At 37.8% G+C, this 27,343-nt stretch overlaps 2 protein-coding genes across 8 annotated transcripts in view; both read left to right on the forward strand.

Moving 5' to 3' along the window:
* Positions 1–6,441, forward strand: part of LOC139969241 (calcium-activated chloride channel regulator 1-like) — a 41,892-nt gene extending 35,451 nt beyond the window's left edge. For 4 of the 7 annotated variants that reach the window (XM_071974147.1, XM_071974148.1, XM_071974149.1 and 1 more), the window contains exons 15-16: positions 237–485; positions 4,785–6,441. In XM_071974147.1, coding sequence (XP_071830248.1) covers positions 237–485; positions 4,785–5,272 — 737 coding nt within the window. In that variant the 3' untranslated portion in view covers positions 5,273–6,441. The remainder of the gene's footprint in view (positions 1–236; positions 486–4,784) is intronic. The other 3 variants (XR_011793679.1, XR_011793680.1, XR_011793681.1) reach the window with 3 other exon arrangements.
* A 2,313-nt stretch (positions 6,442–8,754) lies between these two features.
* Positions 8,755–23,768, forward strand: LOC139969243 (neuronal acetylcholine receptor subunit alpha-10-like). The gene is made up of 8 exons (XM_071974156.1): positions 8,755–9,954; positions 13,785–13,859; positions 17,512–17,642; positions 18,642–18,686; positions 20,074–20,183; positions 21,070–21,256; positions 21,615–21,972; positions 22,743–23,768. The coding sequence occupies exons 2-8, from the start codon at positions 13,805–13,807 to the stop codon at positions 23,387–23,389; spliced, it is 1,533 nt and encodes a 510-aa protein (XP_071830257.1). The 5' UTR covers positions 8,755–9,954; positions 13,785–13,804; the 3' UTR covers positions 23,390–23,768.
* Positions 23,769–27,343: the final 3,575 nt, after the last annotated feature.

The raw sequence follows: 27,343 nt of genomic DNA on the forward strand, positions 1-27,343 counted from the left end.
AAGAGCATGTTTTATGATGAATTTGATGTGTTATCCTCACGTGGTTATGATGACACATGTAGTTTTACGATGCTTTCGATCGTAAAGCCACTGATACGAGATCACTTTCTTTGAAAGGTTTCATTGTCTCTTTGTACTGTCATTTAGAATATCACATATGTCACATACATGTTTCGGTTACTTACATCATAATCATCGGTCTGCTGAGCCACCGACCTTTATTAATTCACTTGCAGGTGGTGTACAAGCCCTACTTCCGGGTATGCCACCTCCTGCATTAGAGGGAGTGCCTGCTCCGGAATTTTCACGTGCAGGAAATGGCCAATCAGTATCTGTTTCAGAACTACCAGAGGGTTATAATCCAACTATAGATTCAACGCCACCCAGTACTATCCTGAACTTACGAGTCGTTGCAACGTCATACGAAGAGAGTAGATTGACATTGGAGTGGACTGCTCCTGGGGATGATCTAGACAGCGGAAAAGGTAACTTGGCGGCAGAATTTTAATCGAATCAAGTTAATGAGTTAAGTCTTATACAGCTTACATACTTACACGGCTACAAGTGTCACCAGAATACCTAATACGCACAGTTCATGTGAACACACGTCCGTCACATCAAATACTCGCATGTCATTGGATAATATACTTTCAATGGACAAACAGCAACGCCGAATAAAATATCGTTTCCCGTTTATCTATGTTATCCGGTCTTTGCAGTATATAAACTGACCGTCTCATCATGATAGTCTAACACAAAACATCAAACTGTGTCATACCCTAGGAGTTTATTCAAAGCATATTTCATCTGGCAACTATGTCGACATTCAATTGCAGACGGTACGGTCAAACTTAAAACATACTCGAAATGTGCGGTTTGGGCTTGAACATGATATATTTCATATTACTCAATTTATTTTTGGTGTATTCCACGGTTGACCTCTCTATGCATGCTGTGACAATAGCTCTACAAGCTCTGTAGAGGGTAAGTATTAGGAAGTATACCATAGACTACTTCAAAAGCTGGTTAAATATTATTTGACATTAAACATATTGCCCTTATTTAACATTACACATATAACTCTATGTTTAACAAGTGACAATGTACTATGACGAATAACCCATCCTTATACAATGTTGTTATTTAGTAGAGTTTGAAAAGTCTTCCAGCACCCTATCCCTTCCATAGCTGTGCTAGCAATAAATAATCGAATTTACTAACCGAACCCAACTCTTCCTCAGTTGTGGAACCACCTATACTTAAAGGCATTGAAGACTCGCCCCAAACCGTGTGTCGCCCTCTGAAAAAGTTAACTTTCCGTTGCTTGCAAGTGAAGTTTTCTTCTTGTCGCTACAAAATGCAGACAGTAATGAAACGTTATACTTTTTTTATATGTAGACCTGAGATGTCCATCGCTGCTATGTACACTGTGTTGTGGGTATTGACCGTAGCTGCATGTATTGACTGTACACTAGTGTCTAATTACCGACGGTAGCAAACTGTGTTTGTATTTTCTGGGATCTTTGGTGGTGTCTAGCAATTCTGTTACAACTCATTCGAAACTAGGTCAGATTACCGGCATCAGACGTTTCTTTGTGCGCGAGTCTTCACCCCTGTTTAAATATTTACACTCTTCCCAGGGTTTACTGGTATTAGTGTCACAAAGGTATGTGAAAAGGAAACAGGGACACGAACAAATAGTTGAATTTAACAGGGTATATTAGAGCTTCATCTGGATAGTTATCAACTTCTGAGTAAATGAGTGTGTCGGGCCGGGGGGGGGGGGGGCTTGATTGAGCGGCTACTGCAGGATGAATCACTTTTAATGATTGGTGAAAGATACATTTTATATACTGTACTCTTTGGCAATGGGTACAGAGTAAGGGAGTTACCCTGTCCACATAGTTACCTTTCCTCCTTAAACAGAGGTTAAGCTACTAAGGAATGACCACACTATGACATCATTGGGAATGACATAATACTGAAGGTTACTTTCTTGATTGAGTTCTGTGTAGGGATATTCATGTACAGACAGGTGTTATATGGCGCGAGAAAGCGGAATATATTACGTACAAATATATATGCTGTACTTGCGAAATACATACATGGTTAACTTCAAAAATACATTTTAGACATATTTATATATATTTTTACACATATATATTTCCTGAAAGTTATATTTATAAAAAAAATATATTCTCTAACACAAATTTTTAATTTTTTTTAGGCCATTTTATATGTATTCTCTAATAGAGAAATATATATTATCTTACAATAAATATTCTGTAAAGATATATATACTAACACAAAAATTGTATTTTTCTATGCCAAGAATATATTTATTCTCTAAGAGAAAAAAAATATATATATTCTCTAAGAGAAAAAATATATATATTCTCTAAAAAAATATATACATTTGAGTGAAAATGCGCCCTGCACCACTGACGTAACAGTTTACCTGCCTTGGAGATTTTAATAGGCACTCGCGGTAGATCGCAGGAAATTTGAGCTGTGCAAGTGACTTTCCCACGTTCGTTTCCTTTGCAAGGCTTGGCAAATTGATTACGTAACACACCGGCTAACGTTCCAAACTTATAACCTTGAAATGTGAAGATGTGAGCAGTGGCCAAAATGAACGGCAGGTTTACTACAGGGCGTATTATATATTGTTAAAATTCTGGTACAGAAAAAATATTTTTCTCCAACAAACTATATAAATTCTGTTACAGAAATTATATATATTCTAAAGAATAAATTATATTCTATGCAAAAATATATTTGTATTGTGTGCACGGAAAATATATATATTCTCTAACATTCAAGCTCTATTCTGTGCGAAAAATATATTCTGTACGAAAAATATATTCTGTACGAAAAAATATATTCTGTACGAAAAATATATATGCTATACAAAGTACGGAGCTCTGTATGTGCAAACTGAGATGTTGGTGTTTCAGTAACTTCATTATATTGGCCATAAGTGGGCAAGAAAATGTACTTCCTTGCTCAGAACCGAAATGCAGTTCAAAGTTAGTGGTTTTGCGACATCACATTGTACATGATATTACGACGATACGATCGACAGCAAAGCCTACTGTATCTAGCCGGCTTAACAGTCCCATTAACATATCGTATAACCAGGGAGCTGTTAGAGTAGCAGCTCCCTGGTATAACATAGGTAACATATACGTATAGCAGCAGTACTGCAATCATGGCGTCCAGATATAGCGCGTTAGTAGGATAGTTGGTAGTGTGATGTTAACGTTAGACTACTCTAAACAGCATACTTATTACTTACACTAGGCTAAGACTTAGCATATATTCCACTATTTGCTTTTCTCTAACCACAGTCTTTCAATAATTTGTTGCACTTCTGCAAGGACTCTATACCTCAACGGAAAGAAAGTAGATGTGAAGAAAACAACAATATAATGAATAAGCTGGTCACTGAAGTTACTGAACAACAAAACATCTCAGTTGGCACTTACAGAGCACCGTACTTTGTTTAGCATATATATTTTTCTTACAGAATATATTTTTTGCACAGAATAGAACTTTGTTGTTAGAGAATATATATTATTTCCTACAAAGAATAAAAATTTATTTTTCACAGACAAAAACTTTTTCTATAGAATATATATATTTTCTGTCACAGAATTTATATATTTGTTAGAGAAAAATATTTTTCGGTCACAGAATTGACATATTTTTTGAAAAGGATATATATATTTCTTTAGAGAATACATTTTTTTTCTCTTAGAGAATAAATATATTCTTGGCAGAGAAAAAATATTTTTTGTGTTAGAGAATATTTAATTTTGACAGAATATTTACTGTAAGAGAATATATATTTTTGCACAGAATACATATTTTTTATTAAGAAAATACTTTCTGTACGCCTGGAGAATATATAAATATATACTTTAAGGGAATAAAGCATATATATATTTGTACGTAATATATTCCGCTTTCTCGCGCCATAGTGTTAGGTTTCTGTTGTAGAGAGTTACTGTGGAGGTCAAAGTTTAAGAGATCTATTTGGGCCTACAAGTTGGAATAAAAAGAACATGCTGCCTTGCTGCTATGAACGTAATACAGTATTGAAGTAGTGGTATATTCAGCATTCAGCAAGCCACAGTAATACTGTAAGTCCTTGTGTACAAATCATCAATTAATATTTAAATTGATGCAACGAACAAACGACTCCTAACATGTGCTGTTTCTTTACAATTTCGATACTAGTTTTAACAATGAATGACTAGTATTAACAACTTTAAGTGGGGATAAATATGGTAATATCATCTCACTCTCAAAGTGATTTTTGATAGCTAACATTTGTGTGATCATAATTGGTTGCAAATGTCTGTATGACGAATGTTATATCATTGTAAAACCATTGACAGAACATAGCATTCGGCGACGATACATTCAGTCTATATTTGGTTCTTAGCAGTTCTTACTGGTCATGTATTGGTAATGAAGTATTTCGGATACTGTTGTTCCTTCCGTTAGGCCTATTTTTGTTTGCAAACAAAAGTAAAACATTACAGCCACGTGAATAAGATGATGGTATTGTGTCTTATCTCACCTAACAATAAATATTGTTAGGTCATGTTTACCGGTCTTGTATGTGCCATTTGCTGGTATATTGTATGAAGAAATGATCGAAATAGCTGCTTTTAACAGCCTCCATAATCGATTTTACGTTACTACTCTCTGCTTTTACGTTTCATAGCATGACATTTTTTTGCGATCAGCTGTTCTATGTTGTTTCCCTCCTTCAGCCGTCCGTTATGATATTCGAAGAGCCGATACGGTCCAGGGCCTCCTAGGTAACTTCGAATCTGGCACACCCATTGAGCCATCCGACGTAGTTAATGGAGTACTGACAGATCCTCTGTCCTTTGGGATGAAGGAAAAGTTCGTTATTTCTGTTCCAGTCCAGACATATGCGATGTCGTATAGTTATGCATTTGCAATCAAAAGCATCGATGATATGGAACAAGTTAGCGAGATGTCAAATGTTGTTATAGCAACGTTTGCGGACGTGATTCCAACGCCTGGACCAGTAGAATCGACCGAAGAACCAGCTTCAAGTCTGGAGGCATGGATGATAGCTCTAATCGTTGCCGCCTGTCTATTACTTTTAATAGTACTTTATCTTGGAGTTGCCACGTTTTGTTTTTCAAAGAAAAGGAGCGACGTGAAGTCACAGCAACATAGTTTCAATGATATTGAGGACAACAACTGGGAAAATCCCAGCCACCGATAACCCTGTCAGCTATAATTTATTTGTGTTATCATTTCGTACATACGTAGAAACCAAAGGTAGAAATAATTTAGTCTATTTTAAATATGTCAATCGTTTTTCCACAGACGAAATGATATTTCCATGACAAAGTTGTGTTTTCATCAAATCCTAAAATAATAAGATCATGGACAGCCGCTTAAATATCCCAAGACTGTCAAATGTCAAAGATAAGTCAACATGAATATCATAATAGGTATGTAAATCATAGGTATCATATCATAGGTATGTTAATCATAGGTATCATATCATAGGTATCATATCATAGGAATGTAAATCAAAGGTATCATATGATAGTTATCATAGGTATAATATCAAAGGTATGTAAATCATAGGTATCATATGATAGGTATCATATCATAGTAATGTAAATCATAGGTATCAAATGATAGTTATCATAGGTATCATACCATAGGTATGTAAATCATAGGTATCATATGATAGTTATCATAGGTATCATATCATAATAGGTATGTAAATCATAGGTATCATATGATAGTTATCATAGGTATCATATGATAGGTATGTAAAATCATAGGTATCATATGATAGTTATCATAGGTATCATATCATAGGTATGTAAATCATAGGTATCATATCATAGGTATGTAAATCATAGGTATCATATGATAGTTATCATAGGTATCATATCATAGGTATGTAAATCATAGGTATCATATGATAGTTATCATAGGTATCATATCAAAGGTATGTAAATCATAGGTATCATATGATAGTTATCATAGGTATCATATCATAGGTATGTAAATCATAGGTATCATATGATAGGTATCATATCATAGGTATGTAAATCATAGGTAAATCATAGGTATGTAATTCAACTGAAGAACGCCTGTCATGATGACATGGTAGTGCTCCTGCAGGGGTAAAGGAGGGTTGCGCCAGGCCTGCCATGATGACATGGTAGTGCTCCTGCAGGGGTTAATAAGGGTTGCGCCAGGCCTGCCATGATGACATGGTAGTTCTCCTGCAGGGATAAAAGATGGTAGCGCCAGGCCTGCCATGATGACATGGTAGTGCTCCTGCAGGGATAAAAGATGGTAGCGCCAGGCCTGCCATGATGACATGGTAGTGCTCCTGCAGGGGTAAAGGAGGGTTGCGCCGGGCCTGCATGATGACATGGTAGTGATCCTGCAGGGGTAAAGGAGGGTTGCGACGTAAAACTTACCAATGTCCATAATGGGCCACCATTGATCATTGATAGGTGGTAGGGTTGTCCCGCAGTCCCCCCCCCACTCCTGGCACCTCCTTGGGCACTCCTTTGATTTGAGGTCAACATCGGTATGTCGCAGCCTCAACACAGACTCTAAGTTGGGATTTTAATGGGTACAATACTCCTATAGAATTGGTGAAGGTCATTTGAGGTCAAAAGAGGCATACTCTGCAAACTTTGTAAAATGGTAACTCTAAACATGCTTCGTGAGTGACTTTATCAACTAGTTAATCCTAAAAATTTAACTTTCTTTAGCTTGGCGATTGGTATTTAGATCCACTGTAGTGAGAACAAGAACTCTTAAAGTCTTAAAACCTATATAAACATAATTATTGCAAAGGTAAAACCTAGTTAAACATCACACTTGTTCTGTCGATCGTCTAGTAGTAAGTGAAGCATTTGTGAATTTGAAATAGGGACACATTATTGTTCATCAGTTTGAAGTCAATAATAGTCAACCCTACAAACGTGTCAAGGAATCATGAAGCCCGTTTCCTTTCTGTTCGAAATATGGTAGTGATAATATGAACGAATGGACATGATCAAGTTTCTATTAATGACAATCACATTAGGTTTATAAGCTTAAACTGACATAGAAAGTAACATTTCCTGAAAAACACGTTAAGTTATAAACGTGAAGTTAAACTGAAATTGAAAATGAATATATTATTTAATAAAACTCAAATATTAACATGTATGTATATGTGGAGGTTAATCATTGTAGATAAATAGACATGTACCTATCATAGGGGAAATATGCTTTATTCAGCAGATTTTTTAGCAGATTCATACATATCGTATCTCTTTAGCATTAAGGTTATGTAGATAAACGAACACATCTCATCATATTTTCACGTAAATTTCCTTCCTTAAAATAACTTGATTGTGACTTTCGTAACAAGTTCATATGTGAGATGGAATAGACGTACAAGACCCATTTAATCATCATGTTGAATCAATCTTTAGAGAAAAGAAGGACGTCCGAAAGAGAAGTAAAAAGTCGAACGTGATCTTGATGGAGATCTCAACCCAGTCCGCCATTTTGAGACAGGAAACCGAGACTGACGGAAACTGAGACTGACGGAAACTGAGACTGGCGGAGACTGAGACTTACGGAAAGTGAGACTGACGGAAATTGACACTGACGGAAACTGAGACTGACGGAAACTAAGACTGACGGAAACTGAGACACTGAGACTGAGAAGGCGACGAAGACTGAGGTTGACGGAAAATGAGTCTGACGGAAACTGAGACTGAGACTGACGGAAACTGACGGAAACTGAGACTAACGGAAACTGAGACTGATGGAAACGGAGACTGAGACAGATATGGAGACGAAGACTGAGACTGATGGAAACTGAGACACGCAGACTGAGACAGATATGGAAACTGAAATGGAGACTGACGGAAACTGAGACTGAGATGGAAACTGAGATGGAGACTGAGAAGGAGACGAAGACTGAGACTGACGGAAACTGAGACTGACGGAAACTGAGACTGAGACTGACGGAAACTGACGGAAACTGAGACTAACGGAAACTGAGACTAACGGAAACTGAGACTGATGGAAACTGAGACACGGAGACTGAGACAGATATGGAGACGAAGACTGAGACTGACGGAAACTGAGAATGACGGAAGCTGAGACTGAGGGAAACAGAGAGACCGAGAAGGATGCTAAGGCTGACATGTTACAGCAAGTGAAATTTCTCGAGACCCTTCAGACGGGAAAAGGCCCACATAGCCTATATATACCAATCTAAGTCAAACACTGTGACATGCAGTGTGTCTGAATGAACATATACCACACATCTTGGCTTGCCAAATGGATCAATCTACAATGCAAAAGCTAAAGCAGTCCAGAAAAGACAAGTTTTTCTTGACTTGCCTAATGGTTTTCCCACAATTGATTACGATTACAAAAGGATACTCGCAAGATCCCGTTTAGAACGGTTTCTTTTCTGTAACGTAAGCCTTCTTTGCAGTATCATAATATTCAATTAGATAGATAGACGGACGGACGGACGGACGGACGGACGGACGGACGGACGGACGGACGGACGGACGGACGGACGGACGGACGGACGGACGGACGGACGGACGGACGGACGGATACGGACGGACGGACGGACGGACGGACGGACGGACGGACGGACGGACGGACGGACGGACGGACGGACGGACGGACGGACGGACGGACGGACGGACGGACGGACGGACGGACGGACGGACGGACGGACGGACGGACGGACGGAAGTTCTTAAAATGCTGTTTCACCTGGGATGCGACGTTTACGGTTCCACTTTTTTAAAGTTTTTATGTTTGATTTTATGGCTCGATCCTGTTTCAATGTTAGGGTGCTATGCTCTATGATGTTGTTTCATTTGTGGCATGCGACGCGCTCATGCACGGTTTTACTTTGATGTTGTTATTCAGATTCACTTTAAAAGCGTGGTGTCAACCCTAAGGCGCTATTGTCTTATGATTCTGTCTCACTTCTGGGATGCGACGTTCACGGTTCCACTCGTGTGCGGTATTTAAATTGCTATGCAGATACAGCAGCTTCGAGATGGTACACAACACATTCAACTTCACATGAGTTCTGTACCGGGCGTGGCCCAGTGAAGCAACACAAAGCCTGTATATGTAATATGAACAATCACTTTTCATGAGAGACGTATACGCAGTTCATCATAACATTAAGAAAGTCTTGATTATTTCATCGAATGGTTTGAAGAGGGTCACCTTAGTGCCGATGTCAAAGGTCTTTTGAAAAACTGACGTTTACTTTAAGCATTAATAAGGGCGAAGTTTATTTTCTTACAGGATTACTACTCACCAACAATCATAGATCAAGAAAGTTACTGCAGAATGTTGTGTCCCTTTTCCATGAGAGGCCTTGCTCAGTCCAACGACATATAGAAAGGAACCTACGCATCTCGATGGTGGAAAGAGCTGACAAAACAAGTTGCTATAACATGGCATCACGTAAGAGACGAATGGAGGCACTGGATCTCAGCTTAGCGCATAGAAGATCAATGTTTAGGGAAGTAATTTTATGGTTTGCCCCTAAATCAAAGTCACTTGTAGCACTGCCCCTCGAACATCGTTCTGCTTTCGCTTCCATGCTGTTTCAGTTTATGTTGCAAATTCTTTCTTGAAAGCTAACCCCACGCAATTTAAAACAGGAAAACATTGTTTAATCATCATGCAGTTGTTATATGAATGCACCTGGAAGCAACACAGGGGAATATCGCAATACAATGCTGCCCTCTATTATGACACGAACACGTAGCGCTATCTACTAAATGGTATTAATTAAACGTCCTCTTTGAAGGGTTGTCAGTTAACGGGCTCAACCAGTGAAATCAACAACTCAGAAATCAGCTGCGCCGGGAATACCTCAAATTAGGTAATGTATCTCACTTAAATGCAACATTTTCTACTTAAGTTTTACTTTTCTACAACACGGTACGTTCTGATAATATGCTACTAATGGTACACTCGTTGCGTTTGCATTAATGTGGTTATACTAGAGAACATACTCGCACAAGATCGAGTCGTACTTAATAGGCAAACGACTGACACTCGTTGTGTTTTCCTGTAGTTTTTACTACAAAATCAAATATAGAATAAGTATGAGTAAAGAAACATACATGTTTCGCACACTTTCCATTAAATTGGATTACTTATTTTTGATAAGTCTTTGCAATACTAGTTTGTTTAACGAAATGAAGTTTGAACCTATTCTAATAACAATATATCAAATATTTACTATATAATTCTTATTGATAGACTGTAGTAGTGCTCAGACTTTCCTTCAATTAACGCTAAATAAGACTATCATTACATAAGATCTGCTTCAACGACCGTGTTCAGTCAAGCATATATCATTGTATCCAGGAAGGTTGCAAATGCGTTTCTTGTAATTTCTCTTCACTTTGTGCATTAATAAGGCACTTACGCTTTCCCACCTACGTATAGCTGTTTGTATATATTACATGATATTCCTAATCTTCCATGGAGTCATGCGTGACATAGTAGCTGTTTTATATTCCTATACTTGAATGAGCCATACGTGACCTAGTAGACTTGACTAAAGCAGGTGTGTATATCTGTTTATATTTATGATATTACAATATATATATATATATATATATATATATATATATATATATATACATATATATATATGTATATATATAATTAAGTATATCAGGCGCGTATCCAGGATTTTCTAACCCGGGGGGCGCGAATTACTAAGCGGAGCGCCACCATCGGTTGGCGCGGAGCGTACAAGAAAATTTCTGGTTTTGAGACCCCCCAGATCACCGGAAATGACACTTCTCGGGCTTAAAAATGACCAACTAAATGTACACTTTTGCCTGAGAACCAAGTATTTCTCAATTTTTTTTTTCCATCCATAACCTTTTTGAAGATTGTGATCAGTCACACATCATGTTCGACCTCATTGCATGTCCTATGGATCATTGCTTTTGTAGGCGATTCTACGTCACGGTCCACAATATCCGAAAGCCCCACTTTTCAAGGTTTTAAGCCCATTATTTGTTGAGAATTTGAAAATTCACATTTCTCGTGAATAAAAATCACTTGAAAACATACCCATAATGTCGCAGAAAATTCAATCTATGGACAACCAATAGGGAAAAACCTCCTTGAACCCCTAATAGACAGGTACAAATTGCACGAGTAGAGGAAAGTATGATGAAGAATGTTGGTGAGGAAATTTTCTTAAATTCCGACACAGTTAATTTATTGGTGTAGAAATATTGCAACCTCTTATTATGGCTATTATAAAACTTGGTTGAAGGAAATGAAAAATAGCAGATATTTCCGATATGAGGTATATCGAAACCGAACACTACACACATAGGCGTAGGTCCCGTAGGAGGCGGGCTGCAGCCCCACCCCCCCCCCCCCCGCAACCAATCTTGTTCCTATTTTTTTCGGGCACCTACTGAGAGAAAAATAAATAGCAATGAATAGCTTAAAAATGATCTCCTTGGTAATTAAAATAAAGTTGTAAGCTTGGCCGACATTACTACTGTAAAAGAGAGTTTGACATAAATGGATCTGTATGGTTTTTCTCCATCTACATAAGACATTGGTTGTTTACATTAGCATCCGGCGGTATACTGTGCTACTTTCACGGACCGTAAGGTACACGTACGATGCCATGCAATGTAATGACCGATGCTTGATTATATGATATTGGCATCGATATGTTGAACGCGCGCTTTGCGCGCGAAAAATTTTAGCTTTTTTTTTCGGGCAAGTAGTTACAGCCCCAAATCCAATTGGGCTACGCCTTCGACTACACACATAGACAGTTTTTGAGGCTGTTCATCGTGGAACAGGCATTTCAATGCTCACTGATATGATGTTATATCTGCTCTTTGCTTTACAAATTCGAACAGGCGTGTAGCGAGTAATTGCCAAGGGAGGGGCGAAGCCTGTATGCAAACTATCTAAGCGAAGCGCCACCATAAGTTGGCGCGAAGCGTACAAGAAAACTTTTGGCCGAAAATGCCTCCCAGATCGCTGGAAATGACACTTCCCAGGCCTTGTAAGTTGCACCTAAGCATTGTCTATTTTGAAATTACTAGTGATGTCATAAAGAAAATTTGCTCGGGGGGGGGGCGGTCGCCCCCTTCCCGAAATGCGTCATGTTCCCGACGACCCCGTCGAGTTCAAGACCAGCCACAGTTGGTTCCATATATTGTACAATTGTTTAAGGCGTCCATACACACACACGCGTTATGATAGACCATATATAGTATTTATATAGATACATTAGTGAGAGAGGGAACAAAACGTCAAAAATGGAGTTGTTGGTGTAAGGGGTAGGGTGAGGCGCACACCCCCTCCGTAATCCTTGATCTGTCACTGGCTAACCTGTGTATATAATAGGGATCAGCGCTTTAACTATGACTGTTCCTCTTTCTCTTCCCGAAGTCTTGGCTATCTTCTACTCCCTCCCTTTCTCCTTTTTCTCTCTTTTTTCTTCTTTTCCCTTCCTTTCTCTCCTCCTTTTCTTTTTTCCCCCTCCTTTTCCCTTTTTTCTTCTCTTTTTTTCTCTCCTCTTTTTCTTACCCGGGGGGCGCGCGCCCCCAACGCCCCCCCTGGATACGCACCTGTATATATATATATGTATATATATATATATATATATATATATATATATATATATATATATATATATATATATATATATATATGTATATATATACTTACTTAGTAAGTAAGTAAAACTTTATGAAAGGAATTACGATACTCGCACATAAGTACAAAAATATATAAACCTATATTCATTATTTACACTTAAGAGTTGAAAAAGTAAGAACGGATTAAATGGATAAAAACAGTAGGCATACCCACTAAAAAGGCCAAACAATTAACGACTCAAGTTATTATTGTTAAGTATTATTGCACGGGGGATGAAGGAAATACGGTGTCTTTAGTTGTTGGAGTCTCAGTCTGCCAGTACCTCTCTTAATTAACCTGTCTTGAAGGTGTGTGATGGAAAGGGTGACTACAGTCACTCCACAGTGTATCAAGCTTGGATTGTAGAAGACACTGGTAGACAGTGTCAACAGCAGACTGAGAACCCCCAAATATGATTTCAGCTTAATAATATTATCAATACGGTCCCGTTCTGATTTACTAACATTACCACCCAAGCAAAATAGGCAATATCTCCAGACTCCTCAAATAGTAGAATTATAAAACATCTCTGAAATTTCTGAACGCACATTGAATAATGACATTTTCCGAAGACAACATAACCTAGAATTCAACTGTTTGACTAGAACATCAATATGATCCCCCACGTCAATTGATCATTCAACACCACTCCTGATTATTTGTATGATGAAAAACGATCTACTTCATTACCTTCAATAATAACGGGCGGTGGTAAAAAACATTACGTCTAAAGTCAGTAATCATTTATTTTGTCTTAGAGACATTTAATTGTTTAATATATATATATATATATATATATATATATATACTGGCTAGTAGATTTGTCTTTAAAAGTGTTCATATTTCTTTATATGTATCGTCTACTTGCATGGAGCCATAGGTGACCTCGGAGATTTGACTTTAAACTGTGCATTGTTGCATACATGTATTGTTTACCTATATACTTGCAGCATGAAACATTACGTAACATAAAGTTGTTTATATGTATTGGTGGGGACTGTTCTATCTCTTATGCAGGTCGCCATCCCATTGTCAACATGAATATGTACTACGCACTAATGGCCCTGACAGTCTTTGCACTGAGTAACAATGGTAACTACATTTATCGTTTATCTCTTTACTTGTATCGCTCTACTCTAAGAAATTTAGCCTCCTGCCGTAAAGTGAAATGGTTGTAAAGCTTATAAAATATCTAATCTAAAACGTTGACCGAAAACTGTGGTTGTTTTTAGGATATTCTCCACTGACCAACGACGATATTCTTTGAATTATCAAACCCGACAATAAAATTAAATGGAAATTGCACGTATTTAGCGTTTGTAGATAGAAAGCTGTTTTATTTAACAGAAACTGGGCGCCCCAAAGTAAAACGATCGCTATAACTGCAGGAGAGAAAAGATTACCACAGCAATCACACATTGAACCACTTACGACATTTCCATATAGTAACTCTAGGGGGAGGGATTACTTGAGGGCTTTCATCATTACATGCGGACGATAGGTTAACCCATTGGACTACGTATATGGAGATCTGTTACAACCGATAGCCTAACCATTGGACTAAGTTCGTGAAGAGTTGTTGCATGCGGTACGAGAAAAGTACAAGGTAGTATCATGTTTATAGGATAACTAAATACGCTGTTTGCTAATGCGACCATAACCATAAAAATAATTACTTTATTGACTCTCCCAGTCTTTCCAGTTTTCAATTGAATTTATCAATTGGGGATAAAGTATACCAGTAATTATATGTCTTGGCATACAATAACTAAGAAGTACCGGCGTTTCTGTTAATCGTTCCTCTTAGAAGTCTATTCAAAGATGGTTTCTTTGATAAATAATTAACTTGTAGCAGCAATTATCACGTGCCAAATCAACACTCAGTAGACAATAACCACTTAATATTGATGTCGGGTCAGTTGGAATGGTGTGTAGTGATACTCAACAAGTTTTAAGTAAGCAATTTTACAAGGACATTGCTTCGCGCCATTACGTCAACTCAGTAACTGAATTTTAGAAAAGAGCTTTATGTTGGCAAAGAGTCAATTTGCAATGGTGTGTAGCGATACTCAAAACGTTTCAAGTTAAATTTACGATAAAATTGCGACGCTTTATTAGGTGTACACAGGAACTATTTAAAAAAATTTTTTTTTTAGAAAACATCTCTGGCTACATTTTGGGGGTTTCTCTCCAATCAAGGTTAAATGACACAAACTAATGTTCGACGCCTCACATGATTCAAAATGTGACATTATCTTCCTGTTAACTTACAATCAATAATTCCTCATATGTGTGTGGACGAAATTACTCAATACCTCCATAAACCTAGTGAAATCTCTATCAGTGGCATCGCTTATCAGAAGAATAAAGGAACCATCGCAGTTAGACACAAATATACTAATATATTCTATTCAAATATTTCACAATTGTACTTAAGAAGCGGACTGATGTAGTTGTATGTACATTTGTTGTCAAGTTGGAATACAGTATTTACCCACTAAAGTCCCACTGTGGGATCCCATGCGGCTAACCGTATCACGGTTGGCATAAATTCCCCCAATCAAATAGTGTAACCTTAATGAAAAAGCATATTAAGATTTGCAAATTTCTTATCTCAAAGTGTTTAGCAGCCTTGCAAGAATTTGACTTGATGTTATTCCCGTTCCTTAAAGGCCAACTATGGAGACTTCTCGATAAACATAAAATCCCACCATTTTGCATGTATGTAATCCTTAACTCACTCCAATTACATTGCTGTATTTAACTTTACCAATTTCGGACGTTAAATAAAAATGGGAAGAAAAGTCAGCTTTTTAGGAAACCTATTTCAGACATTCCTGAAACATTCCTATGACATGAGGTGACCATGTGACGTCATTGTTGGTTTACCGCACTCAAAACAATACTTTTAGTGTGTAAAGTTGTATACTTGAGCTGCCAAAAAAGTCAACGATATTACTCCTTTTCCCCCGAAATGCCACAATTCTGTGTTGTTGCAGGTTGCAGTTATACCTCAGCCAACAAAAGCACCAGCTTTTTTTAGCTTTCTGAGTAGAAGAACCGACGTAAAACGCCGCAGACTTTGGATCAATTTTGTGAGATCCACGCGGAAAGATTTTTCAGCACCCGGAGTATCTCATGCCCATGAGTCCACTTGCATGACCCTGCCTCTGTGTATGCTGCAAATGTCTCATTCTGCGAAAATTATATACTGTCGACAGCTCTGGCGGACATAGCTCATGTGAAGTTGACCCTTTCAAATCTCCTCGTAAACACGCCCTGGACGTTCTTACATGTAACATTATATCACGCAATTGAAAGTATATTTACTGTTTGAAATGACCGTATATAGACCGTGTATAGACCGTGCCTCTATAGGGTAGGAATGTTAGTATATGTAGTGAGTTGGCTCACAGCATGTGTAAATAGTCATATTAGGATTTCATCGCATTTATCTATTTCATTTGTTGTATTCCAGTATCGTGAGTTCGTGATACATGTGTTATATTGTCCGTTATGTTTATTCCGGCATCTGCATGGTCCAAGGAGTGGAATAAAACGGTTCTATGTAGCGATCGGACGTTTTATTTCGTTAGTGACTGTCTTGTGATTGTGGGATGTTACTGGTCAAGGCCTGTTTCAACTAAACCTAGCTCTATGGTATTACACAGAGTCACGGTAGTACAGTATTTCGCCCAGGATTGAACGAGAAACGTGGATATGGATATTCACTGCTTAATTTGGATTATTGACAGGATACTTTTTCTGTGTTTGTAATTTTGGATATTAAAACGAGTAAGAACTATGTTCAGCTGAAGCTTAGTCATGTATATGCTACCCTGGTCGATTCAGGCCAGCGTCTTCTCGTAGTTGTTCGATTATGTTTAGTGTTGTTTTTCGTAATTCGTTGACAGTAACGTAAACCATTTCCCGTGACATATCACGCATGAGGCATCTTTTAGGTCTATTGTTTTGTTCAGTTTGCGGTATCTTGCGATCAAATTGTATTACGGAATCGGCAAGCTGCTTGCATGTTCTACCTGTATTGTATCGTACGTACCTATTGACGCCTCGCTGTGTAAACGATGCCTCCATTTGAGTGGAAATTTTGCAAATAAAATAACCCATTTTACTAAATTTTCTGCTTAAAATTGTCTAAAAACTAGTTGTTTACCTTCCTGTGTTTTTGTTTTTAAGCTAACAGCTTTTCAAACGCTCGAAATTGGAAGTACAAATACAGTACAATTGTTCGCTATCTGTGTATAAACAGTACCTATTTCAGCGTTCGATTTTCGCGGTAAACCAATAATGACGTCACACGGTGACCAGAGGCTCCTTTGGGTCAATCTCTGTTTTCAGACATTCCAGAGGTTCATGTCACGTGACAACCCAAAATGTCCATTTTCGTGGTCGTTTTTGGATGGGTTATAGTAGGTTTTTGAAGATTAATTTTTACACATGTTGATTATGGGTATGTAAACTCCCAAATTAATGGAAAATCCCCCCCCCCCCCAAAAAAATATTTGTCTCCATAGTTGGTCTTTAAGGTAACATAAATTCATTTTGGAAGTGTTCGATAATGTTTTCAGCTTGCTTTCATTTCTGTGCACTTTCAAAGGATGTTTATATTGCTATTTTTACATTTCTATCTTAGTCTACATCTTTGTCAGACGTAACGATGCATTTTTTTAATTACAATTGTTACGATCCTCTTCAAATCAAGTTAAATATTTTTCGTTCAAAGTTTTTGGAGACACTAACGCATTGCTAAACGACCTTCTGAAGAACAACGAGAACATGGTAAGACCAGTTCGTGATGAAAGCTCAGTTGTTCAAGTGAAGCTGGAAATCGTACCAAGGAGAATACTTTTCGTGGTAAGTCCTTCGATCGGTCAGCTCACGGACGTGTCGCAAACACGGTTAATATGATTGATGGAATGTAAGTGAATACGAGTCACTGATAACACTCTGTGAATCACTAGAAATACGCTAGTAATATTGTACTTGTAAATACGTGCTTGTGTACATGGCGTGATCAGATTTACTGTGAATAGATTGCAACCGCTAATCAGTATAATCTGAAGTGTGTTATAACACCGTAACACAATGATAGACAAGTCAGCAGATGCTACTGTGGAAAACTTACTAACAGATGAATTCATTACTCAATGACTGGTTTGGATCTAAACAACTGTCCCAATGTCTGACTAGTAAGTATTCCTTGTAAAGATGGTTCAAATTGCAGAGTTCAATCATTTTGCAATATATTCATCCACTTTCTGTTAAAATATGGACAAATAATTGGCGAACCTCTAAGTACGAGTGTTAGCTCAGCTCAGTGGTTAACGCCGGTACCTTCAAATCATAAGGTCTCCAATTCGTGTCTTTCCAAGTTACAAAGTTGTTGACAATTGACAATTCATAATCATGGACGTTAAATATGAATCTAAGAGACTGACTTCGGTCAGCTTGTGGCTTTGATAAGCCAATGAGTCTTCTTCGCGAGTTCCTGCTTGCAGGAGGATCTAAAATACATACATACACATCACACACACACATACCAGTAGTCTGGTTAGTCCAATCTGACATTATGTATAGGATTGTGTGTTTAGTATTTCTGTGTGTATGTCCTCAGTAGAAACTAGTCATAAATGTAACACATGTTAAGAAATTCTAGTTTGAACTGATTAACCTTCTCACCTTCATTAGTTAAATGATAAAGCCATTAGAATCGGGTGGCTTGTTAAGTCACTGAAAACTCTGGGTGAATGGCTCAAGGAAAGTTAGTATTGTGTATGCGGTCACTGAAAACATGGTTGGATATTTGAAGAAAAGTTAATATTGTGTCTTTTTCTGGACTTTCTTCGGTTTCAGAGTGAAATTCGCCAAGAAATCAAAGTTTACTATTGGGTGCGACAGGTAAGCGTATATATATATATAACTTATCTCTCATGTTCATTAAGGCGGACTGTTAGAATTTTCAGTATAGTTCCGGTGTAACAGTGTTTATCATCCCTGAGTATTCTCTCCGGGGTATATTATAGTAAAGTTTCAATCTTCCCACCGGATAAAATAGCTCCGTTGTATAGTATCACCTATTCTACATAAAATTTTACTTTAAAAGTTTCCGACAAATGTATCCTCTGTACATTCCGCACCACAAATTCCATTTTTTTTAAATGTTATTTCAACATACGAGCACTTTGAATGTTATTTCAACATACGGGCACTGTAACAATTACATTCAAATATTCCTTTAAGTTGGCAACAACGGGACTCTTTTTATTTACTTTTCTTAACAGCTTCAACAAAGGGGTCTTTTATAGATGACTAAGATAGAAAAGACCATTTCTTCCCAAACTGGGCAATTATTGTATATCAAAGGTGGCACAAAGAGGTGCTTTAAAAGCTGGAGGGCAGTGGCGTGCGCAACCGCGGAAGTTGAATCTTTACCACTGCCCCCCCCCCCCCCATTTATGTTTCCACCTCACACGAAACATTTATACGCAAAGTGTTATATAATATGTATATTTATGTGGACTTCATTTATATTCTAATTACACCCTTTGATGCAGGTGATAGGAGACGGGGGGGGGGGCACTGGGGGCACGTGCCCCCATTCTTTTCTCCAAAATAGCAAATGTGCCCTACTGGCAAATAAAATGTGCACCTTTGATGAAGATGTGTCTTTTAGATATCTTAAGCCTTCGTTAATTTTTATATTTTATTTTCATTATTCACGTGCACCATAATAGTATTGATACTAACACATCATATATATTTAAGTGATATGGCCGGTGTATAACGGTGTATAGCATAACGAGTAGTGGTTGTGGAATGAGACAGTTCCCTCTGATGTCGTGCCCCCCCCACTTTTGGAAGCTTCTTACCCCCCTGCTTTGACGTCTAACTTTTTAAATTCTGCGGGCGGCCCCTAGTCTACCTCCATCCCGCTGTTGCTATAAAACGGTTTTAATGACCTCAAGGCAGCAACCATTCCTTTATGAAATCCACTTGTGGCTCTCCATGCATAATGGTTCAGGCCCGTTCAGCCCGACATCAGTCGAGGAACCTTTTAATTTCCCCATCCTCACATTTGAATCATATGCACGCCACTGCGGAGGAGGTGAGGCAAATCAGGATTGGTAATAAGTGTATCATTTTCATATATAATTAATTTATATTAAGGAACGCATGGAAGAGTGTATCAAACGTAGACAAATGTGATTCATCATGATTAGGTCACTTGTACAATTCTATTTAATCTACAACTATTTTGGTTGCGTATCTTTCGTTTCCAATTCAGGTATGGAAAGACGAGTTTTTGACGTGGGATCCATCTAAATATAATGGAACTAAAGAACTATTCGTTTCTGATGAAGTCATATGGCATCCTGACATTGTATTGTATCAGAGGTTCGTCCTATTCCCCAACGTTTGTAAGAAATCATTAGTTTAACACTACAAATTCACTCCAGATTCATGTTCTTTCCCTGGGTTTGTGCAAAAAGATATTTGCTTTGATAAATCAGTCATTGCTGAAGTAGGAAATTTTAATGCTTGTTGACACATTTTAGAATACTGCTTTGTTAGGGCAGGTAAGACTATGAGTCCTGGCCCATGTTTTTTTTCTTATTTTTTAATCGGAATACAAGTGGACTTTATATTTATAATGTTAATAATTTATATATCTATATATATATATATAAATATATATATATATATATATATATATATATATATATATATATATTTATGTCACCAAACAGAACTAGTATTGTTCGATACAGGTGACAAACGCCTACAGTGGAATTACAACCTTCCTTACCGGTTTCGAACCTATGGACATACCATCAGCGTCCATAGCCTAAGTGGGAGGCCCGGGTTCGAATCCCGGTGGAGGCTGGCAGTTTTTGCACTGTTCTTCATTTTCCAACTCATTACGATTTTAATTATATATGTATACATATATATCTCAATATATATATATACATATATATATATTTATATATTTATATATATATATATATATTTATATATATAGCCTATATATATACGGTAGCCTATATTTATAGCCTATATATAGCCTATATATATATATATATATATATATATATATATACGTATATGACATAACATAATGAGAACATACTTAATGTAAACAATATTTAGTACTCTAAACTTAATTGACATGACTGAATTTATTGACTGAATCCTTTTTCAGCATAAATGAATAAATCCGAAATGAAATGTTAATGTTTCAAGTTTCAGACACTTCACCTTTTTCTTGACACTTCACCAGCAACGAAAGGTACACGAATGTGGAGAAAAAACGAACAATTCCTCTTATAGTTCATTTTGACGGAAACGTGATACTCCTGACACCGCAAATTTACACTACTCATTGCAAGATGAATCTCACTTACTATCCTTTTGATTCGCAAGTTTGCTTGCTCAAGTTTGGGTCGTGGGCGTATGATGGGACCCAGGTTTGTCATAATTTCTCTCGTCTGATCACACTTTCCCGTTCTGGAACAGTGTATAGTACCTTGAAAACTGTATGCAATGATTTGGTATAGTTTCACTGTAGTGTAGTCAATATAATCATCATGGAATAGCAAACTTCTCAATCGGTAATAAATATTCAGTATTACTTACGCTCATCATCTTCATGATTGTTTTTTAAATGAGAGCATACCTCGATATAGAAATGAAAATGTAAAAACAAAAAGCGAATATGACATTAACAATCTTCTATTGTCAACTGAGTAAAACAATTACTATTATTATAGAATATGTGACACGATATGTATGAGGCCTTAATGAAATCTCAATCATCCCATACAGGTTAATGTTTCGTCGCTAGTTGAGCAAGCCGAAAGTTCAAGCTACTTGCACAATGGAGAATGGGATTTGACGAAAGTGTCATTTCAAAGACACGTGGCTTACTATTCCTGCTGCCCTGAGCCTTACCCGGACGTGGAATACACTCTCCAATTGACAAGACGTCCATGGTTCTACATTTGGAACCTCATTGTTCCTTTCATCACAATTACTATTCTCTCCTCTTTCGCTTTCTTTATTCCGCCGGAATCGGGAGAAAAGGTCAGCTTAGCCGTAACGTCACTTCTCTCTTTGGTTGTCTTCACTCAGCTGGTACTGAATACTATTCCTGCAGCATCTGATGGTACTCAACCCATCATAGGTGAGGCAATATATTTAGCGTGCAGGTCTGACCCACAGGCACTCGTAACGTTATCTAGGTGTATAGTATATACCGTTACGAGTTCCTGTGGTCTGACCCGTCACATCCGTAAAGTCTTGCAGGTATCTATGTTTATGGTCGTGGATTAGGCATGTCGTCACCATCGAATAACAACGTGTCGTATAGTTAAATAATAACATTTGATAGCATTATTTTTGCAAAGCTATTAAAAAGTTGCCACATTAGACATTTTACCACTTAAATTTACAACTGACGGTCCTGCATTGACTTCTGACGAAAATCAATTTAATGATGCAACATTGATATCTATGATTTCGGTCTGCATGTCTCTTTGGTTAATGTTTACGTTGCATCGCAAATAATAGTGTTGTGCTGTAATTCACCTAGGTCTGTACTAACAGCTACAAGTGTCGCGTTGTCAACGGGTCTGTGAGTAGAGATGTATATGTATTTCTCTCCTGTAGGTTAACTTTGTCTTTGTTTATTATTTCTCACATTCCTGGGTTGTACCAGGTGTGTGAGTAGAAATGTATGTTATAATTCTCTCATGTACATTAACTTTCCTTTGTCTATTAGTTATCATATTCCTGGGTTACACCAGACAGACGTTGAAGCAGTTCCTGGGGTTTGAAAGCACTGATGTAGTATTTCATGTGCTGCTAAACATTAAACTTACCCCAGTCCTGCATCTTATTCTGCTGCAGATCATCAATACAAACTAACAATATTTGTTTCTTGTTTGTATGCAGGTATGTACTTCGTGATTTCCGTCATCGTTTTATCCATTGTGGTGGTTTTATCTGTCGTGTCCCTACATGCATACCACAAGAAAGACTCTGGTCAACACGTTCCTCCACTTGTGCGATTCATCGTTTTGACTTGCATGGGCACCATATGCGTCAGATTGAAATGCTTGCAAATTCAGAGCCCAGAACTGGAACCACATCCATCGAGCAGGCTTTGGAACCCAGACAACAATGCCCATCTACCTCAAAATTGGATGAAAGACTCAGGGAAAAACTTGAATAGAACGAGGAATATTAGTAGTCAAAAACGACGAAATGAGGAAGATATCTCAGTCGTCGACAGTGACAGAGAGTTTCCCATCTTCAGTCCACTCTCGTTAAGAAAAGGTACTACCACTTGCCGCAGCTCCAGACATGACGAAAGAGAGGCCGGTTCCGTTCTTTTACGTATAGAAGCAATGCTGAAAAACTTCTTACAGCATCGAACAGAGAAGAAAAGACAGGATGACCAGAATAACTTCCTGGAGACGAGGTCTCGCGAATGGATTGAGGTGTCTAGGGTATTCGATCGATTTCTTCTTATTGTTTTTACATCGCTTTTCTGTATACTACCAATCATTATTTCACTCAAGTGCAGTTCGATGTTGTAGAAATTAGAAGGCAGGTTACAATCTTAACCCGAATTACGGTAGCCTGCTATACGTTTGTAACTTTAAAAAAGGAATTACTACAGGTTCTGTACCAGATGTAGTGTACTAACACACAGGCTAAGTACGTTTGTAACGTTGTGTTAACCTTATTTTTAATGGCAGAAATGTCAAACCTCTATCTTAACTTGTCGTTTTTTGGTCTTTTGGTTTCCTTGTTTTACTTTGGTCCGTCGTTGCTATACAGTTGCACTTTTGATATTATTTCTTATTTCATGGTCCTCAGAGAGGAAGTTGTAATGGAAGCTAGAAGTAGGCCTAGATATTAAGGTAATATTTGTGTAGTGGTTATAAATATAAAGTGTGAATATATTACTTCAGTAGTTTGTCATTTTGTCGTGGTTTACACAGACACTATGTAAGCCCTTTCTTTCTTTGTTTGAAAAACAGTAAAGTAACATCGACCAAATTTAAAAAAAAAGTAACATCAGACAAAATCATAAGGTATAGCCTTATGACATTGGCCATTTTCGGCCAAAAATGAAAGTTCTCAAATCTCTCTCAGACTACGTAGAAGGGACTCCCAGCACCCAGTAGACGCTTCTCTCGAGTCAAAAGTGGCATTCGACGAAGATTTTGTCATTTAAATTCGATATGAAATGACGTCAAGATATGGTTATTAAATTTCATTTTTCTACCAAAATATAAGTGTTTATACCACTCTTGTCACCTGGAAAGGAATCCAAAGGGCGCCACACACCACAGGTACAATTTTGGGAAGAATTTAAAAAAGTCGCGTTTTTGGCCAAAATCGGACAAAATCATAAGAATATAGCCTTATGAAATTGGCCATTTTCGGCCAAAAATGAAAGTTCTCAAATCTCTCTCAGACTACGTAGAAGGTACTCCCAGCACCAAGTAGACACTTCTCTAGAGTCAAAAGTGGCATTCGACGAAGTTTTAGTCATTTAAATTAGATATGAAATGACGTCAAGATAAGGTTATTAAATTTCATTTTTCCACCAAAATATAAGTGTTTATATCACTCTTGTCACCTGGAAAGGAATCCAAAGGGCGCCACACACCACAGGTACAATTTTGGGAAGAATTAAAAAAATCGGACAAAATCATAAGGGCCTTATGAAATTGGCCATTTTCGGCCAAAAATGAAAGTTCTCAAATTTCTCCCAGACTACGTAGAAGGAACTCTCAGCACCCAGACGACGCTTCTCTCGCGTCAAAAGTGGCATTCGGCGAAGTTTTAGTCATTTAAATTAGATATGAAATGACGTCGAGATATGGTTATTAAATTTCATTTTTCCACCAAAATATAAGTGTTTGTACCACTCTTGTCACCTGGAAAGGAATCCAAAGGGCGCCACACACCACAGGTACAGTTTTTAGAAGAATTAAAAAAAGTCGCGATTTTGGCCAAAATCGTACAAAATCATAAGGGTATAGCCTCATGAAATTGGCCATTTTCGGCCAAAAATGAAAGTTCTCAAATCTCTCTCAGACTACGTAGAAGGGACTCCCAGCACCCAGAAGACGCTTCTCTCGAGTCAAAAGTGGCATTCGGCGAAGTTTTAGTCATTTAAATTCGATATGAAATGACGTCGAGATATGGTTATTAAATTTCATTTTTCCACCAAAATATAAGTGTTTGTACCACTCTTGTCACCTGGAAAGGAATCCAAAGGGCGCCACACACCACAGGTACAGTTTTTAGAAGAATTAAAAAAAGTCGCGATTTTGGCCAAAATCGTACAAAATCATAAGGGTATAGCCTTATGAAATTGGCCATTTTCGGCCAAAAATAAAAGTTCTCAAATTTCTCTCAGAATACGTAGAAGGGACTCCCAGCACCCAGAAGACGCTTTTCTCGCGTCAAAAGTGGCATTCGGCGAAGTTTTAGTCATTTAAATTAGATATGAAATGACGTCGAGATATGGTTATTAAATTTCATTTTTCCACCAAAATATAAGTGTTTATACCACTCTTGTCACCTGGAAAGGAATCCAAAGGGCGCCACACACCACAGGTACAGTTTTTAGAAGAATTAAAAAAAGTCGCGATTTTGGCCAAAATCGTACAAAATCATAAGGGTATAGCCTCATGAAATTGGCCATTTTCGGCCAAAAATGAAAGTTCTCAAATCTCTCTCAGACTACGTAGAAGGGACTCCCAGCACCCAGAAGACGCTTCTCTCGAGTCAAAAGTGGCATTCGGCGAAGTTTTAGTCATTTAAATTCGATATGAAATGACGTCGAGATATGGTTATTAAATTTCATTTTTCCACCAAAATATAAGTGTTTGTACCACTCTTGTCACCTGGAAAGGAATCCAAAGGGCGCCACACACCACAGGTACAGTTTTTAGAAGAATTAAAAAAAGTCGCGATTTTGGCCAAAATCGTACAAAATCATAAGGGTATAGCCTTATGAAATTGGCCATTTTCGGCCAAAAATAAAAGTTCTCAAATTTCTCTCAGAATACGTAGAAGGGACTCCCAGCACCCAGAAGACGCTTTTCTCGAGACAAAAGTGTCATTCGACGAAGTTTTTGTCATTTAAATTCGATATGAAATGACGTCAAGATATGGTTATTAAATTTCATTTTCCATCAAAATATAAGTGCTTATACCACTCTTGTCACCTGGAAAGGATTCCAAAGGGCGCCACACACCACAGGTACAATTTTGGGAAGAATTAAAAAGAGTCGCGATTTTGGCCCAAATCGGACAAAATCATAAGGGTATAGCCTTATGAAATTGGCCATTTTCGGCCAAAAATGAAAGTTCTCAAATCTCTTTCAGACTACGTAGAAGGGACTCCCAGCACCAAGTAGACACTTCTCTCGAGTCAAAAGTGGCATTCGACGAAGTTTTAGTAATTTAAATTCGATATGAAATGACGTCAAGATATGGTTATTAAATTTCATTTTTCCACCAAAATATAAGTGCTTATACCACTCTTGTCACCTGGAAAGGAATCCAAATGGCGCCACACACCACAGGTACAATTTTGGGAAGAATTAAAAAAATCGGACAAAATCATAAGGGTATAGCCTTATGAAATTGGCCATTTTCGGCCAAAAGTGAAAGTTCTCAAATCTCTCTCAGACTACGTAGAAGGGACTCCCAGCACCAAGTAGACACTTCTCTCGAGTCAAAAGTGGCATTCGGCGAAGTTTTAGTCATTTAAATTAGATATGAAATGACGTCGAGATATGGTTATTAAATTTCATTTTTCCACCAAAATATAAGTGCTTATACCACTCTTGTCACCTGGAAAGGAATCCAAAGGGCGCCACACACCACAGGTACAATTTTGGGAAGAATTAAAAAGAGTCGCGATTTTGGCCAAAATCGGACAAAATCATAAGGGTATAGCCTTATGAAATTGGCCATTTTCGGCCAAAAATGAAAGTTCTCAAATCTCTTTCAGACTACGTAGAAGGGACTCCCAGCACCAAGTAGACACTTCTCTCGAGTCAAAAGTGGCATTCGACGAAGTTTTAGTCATTTAAATTAGATATGAAATGACGTCAAGATATGGTTATTAAATTTCATTTTTCCACCAAAATATAAGTGCTTATACCACTCTTGTCACCTGGAAAGGAATCCAAATGGCGCCACACACCACAGGTACAATTTTGGGAAGAATTAAAAAAATCGGACAAAATCATAAGGGTATAGCCTTATGAAATTGGCCATTTTCGGCCAAAAGTGAAAGTTCTCAAATCTCTCTCAGACTACGTAGAAGGGACTCCCAGCACCAAGTAGACACTTCTCTCGAGTCAAAAGTGGCATTCGGCGAAGTTTTAGTCATTTAAATTAGATATGAAATGACGTCGAGATATGGTTATTAAATTTCATTTTTCCACCAAAATATAAGTGCTTATACCACTCTTGTCACCTGGAAAGGAATCCAAAGGGCGCCACACACCACAGGTACA

The sequence above is a fragment of the Apostichopus japonicus genome, chromosome 6 (assembly GCF_037975245.1).
Source record: "Apostichopus japonicus isolate 1M-3 chromosome 6, ASM3797524v1, whole genome shotgun sequence".
Taxonomy (NCBI): Eukaryota; Metazoa; Echinodermata; class Holothuroidea; order Aspidochirotida; family Stichopodidae; genus Apostichopus; species Apostichopus japonicus.